Genomic DNA, 2,196 nt, shown 5'->3' with positions numbered 1-2,196 from the left:
TGCCCTCTATGTGGGGGATTCGCCTCCTACGTCTGGTGACAGCACATGGAATCTGCCAGCACACAGTGAGCACACGCTACCCGGGTGCTCTGGAGTTTTTTCCCGGCGCTCACCGCTATGCACGCAGGCTGCACACAGAGCAGGACGAGCTGTGGGCGAGGCCCCTGCTGGGTCCCACCTCAGTCTCGCTCTGGACAGGGACTCTCGGGGACAGCGGCATGACAATTGCCGTGCGGCTTCATCTCTGCCCTGTCCCCCCCTAACTCCTCGTTTCACGTGCAGTAGCGCGTCGGGGGGTGAGCAGCGAGTCTGCCTTCAGAGGGAAGAGGCGGCGGTGTCGACGCCTCCGCTGCCCGGGCCCCGGCCCTGCTACGTCTGAGGCAGCCTCGCGTCGCAGGCTTTCTGCGCCGGCCCTCGCGCGCGGGAGAAGGGGTGGTGGTGCTTATTAACGTTTAAAGAACGCAAGTTTACGGCGAGAATGCGACCAGGGCGGGGGGCGGGGGGCCTGAACGTCCCACCGTGAACTCGCGCTGAGAGCCCGCTGGCCTTTAACAGGCCGACAGGCTCTCAGACTACGACACGCCACAATGAGGACATGGGTGGAGGCCAGAGATGCATGCGCCTGAGGGACAAAGCTGCAGGGCTGAGGACGGAAGTGTGCAAAGGGTCTTAAATGAAGTCGTCTTTGTGAAAGGCAACCCGACATTATCTGTCGCAAGACATTTATTGATGTGACCTCATAAAGCTAAATAAATTAGACGAGTATTTTATAATTAACCGTGCATCATTATGACCAAAAGCAATTCTTATGGCATCCTGCTAGGTCTTTGGGGAATTTAATTTATTCATGCTCCTGATCAATCCCAGTGCCTGAGGAGCTATCGATTTATATTGCCAATACCATCGTGAAGGGGGGGTGGCCCCGTTTGACAGGCCGCCTCCGGGTCTGTGGGGGAGAGGCGTCAGAACCCCAACAGCACACCGGGAAGGCTCCCAAGGGCAGGGCTTTAGTTTTCCTTTGAAATCCAGCTTCTTATTAATACGTAAATATGAAGAACGACATAAACTCACAAGGCTAAATACAAGTCATATTTGTTTACAGAGAATTTGTTGAAATACAGTATTGGTTATGTCTATATCTCACTATTTTTAAAGTGAATCCTATGTACGTGTTAGAATTAGATTCTAATTAAAATCTTGCAAATAATCTAGGTTACAAAATGAATATCATACTCGAATATAACTAGGGATATATCACTTCGGAATTTTTAATGAGTGATTGGTAACGCTTTCTGTTTCTTCACTAATATAAAGAAAACATTCTTCTTAAAGACCTACTTGTATGTATTTATATGCATGCACACAAAAACCAAAAAGAGTGGCTGTTCATATAGAAAGTAACCGATTCAGAATTCGGCAGACCCCTGTCCTTCCTGCTTACTGACGCCGAGAAGGACGGCCTCACTTCATCAGTGCTGTCCTGGTGTCGGGCTGGCCTGGCATCTCGGCTTACAATGGTGCCTGTGTGCACGAGCTGGGGACGGGACCCCATTTTCCCGTCTGCTCACTAAATCTCACAAAAAGTCCGCGCATTACCTCCTCCTCCAGCCAGTCGTTGTACTGGACGATGGTGGACATGGCAACATCGGCGCCTTTCATGTAGAAGGTGATTTCTGCCGTGGACTCGTCCTGCAACGCAAGGAATGAACAGCACGTTCAGGCCACGCTGCTCCCCGTGAGTGACGCACACGCTGACGGGGGCTGTGGACACACAGCTGCCCTCACAGCGCCCCTGTGGCGAGCTGCTCAACAGCCTGCTCTGTGGGGGGACCACCCCCCCAGACGCTCAGGCCGAGAACCCAGAACACAGCTGCGGATCTGGAGAGGCCGTGCTGCTCTCGAAATAAACGTTGTTGCTGGACGGATGCCTCGCACTGCAGGGTAAATGTTACCTCTCTCCAATTTTCATAGTTTGATGCATTAAGCTTTCTTGTTTAGCCAACTTCTAAGGTACCGTTTGGTATTTGCTGAGAAATTTGGCAGGGGCACACTCTGGCATCACGGTCACAGCGCGGCTATGCAAAACTCTCTGGCATGCCACTGCTGCTGAAAACGAGACAGCTCTACCTGCTTCGAGGATTCAGAAATCACACCTTTTCCTCGTTCTGCCCGGAGAGCTATTTAAATCACTACCGC

The 2,196-nt window shown here is 52.0% G+C and overlaps 1 protein-coding gene across 1 annotated transcript in view; it reads right to left on the bottom strand.

Annotated features, from left to right (window-relative positions):
* The window catches only part of LOC105303019 (probable phospholipid-transporting ATPase IIB), a 171,392-nt gene that overhangs the window by 36,181 nt on the left and 133,015 nt on the right, over positions 1 to 2,196 (bottom strand). The window contains exon 18 of the mRNA XM_023521125.1: positions 1,597 to 1,689. Coding sequence (XP_023376893.1) covers positions 1,597 to 1,689 — 93 coding nt within the window. The remainder of the gene's footprint in view (positions 1 to 1,596; positions 1,690 to 2,196) is intronic.

Source organism: Pteropus vampyrus, unplaced genomic scaffold (genome assembly GCF_000151845.1).
Source record: "Pteropus vampyrus isolate Shadow unplaced genomic scaffold, Pvam_2.0 Scaffold295, whole genome shotgun sequence".
Taxonomy (NCBI): Eukaryota; Metazoa; Chordata; class Mammalia; order Chiroptera; family Pteropodidae; genus Pteropus; species Pteropus vampyrus.
Note: the sequence above shows the minus strand (reverse complement) of the source record. Positions and strands in the feature narration are given on the sequence as shown.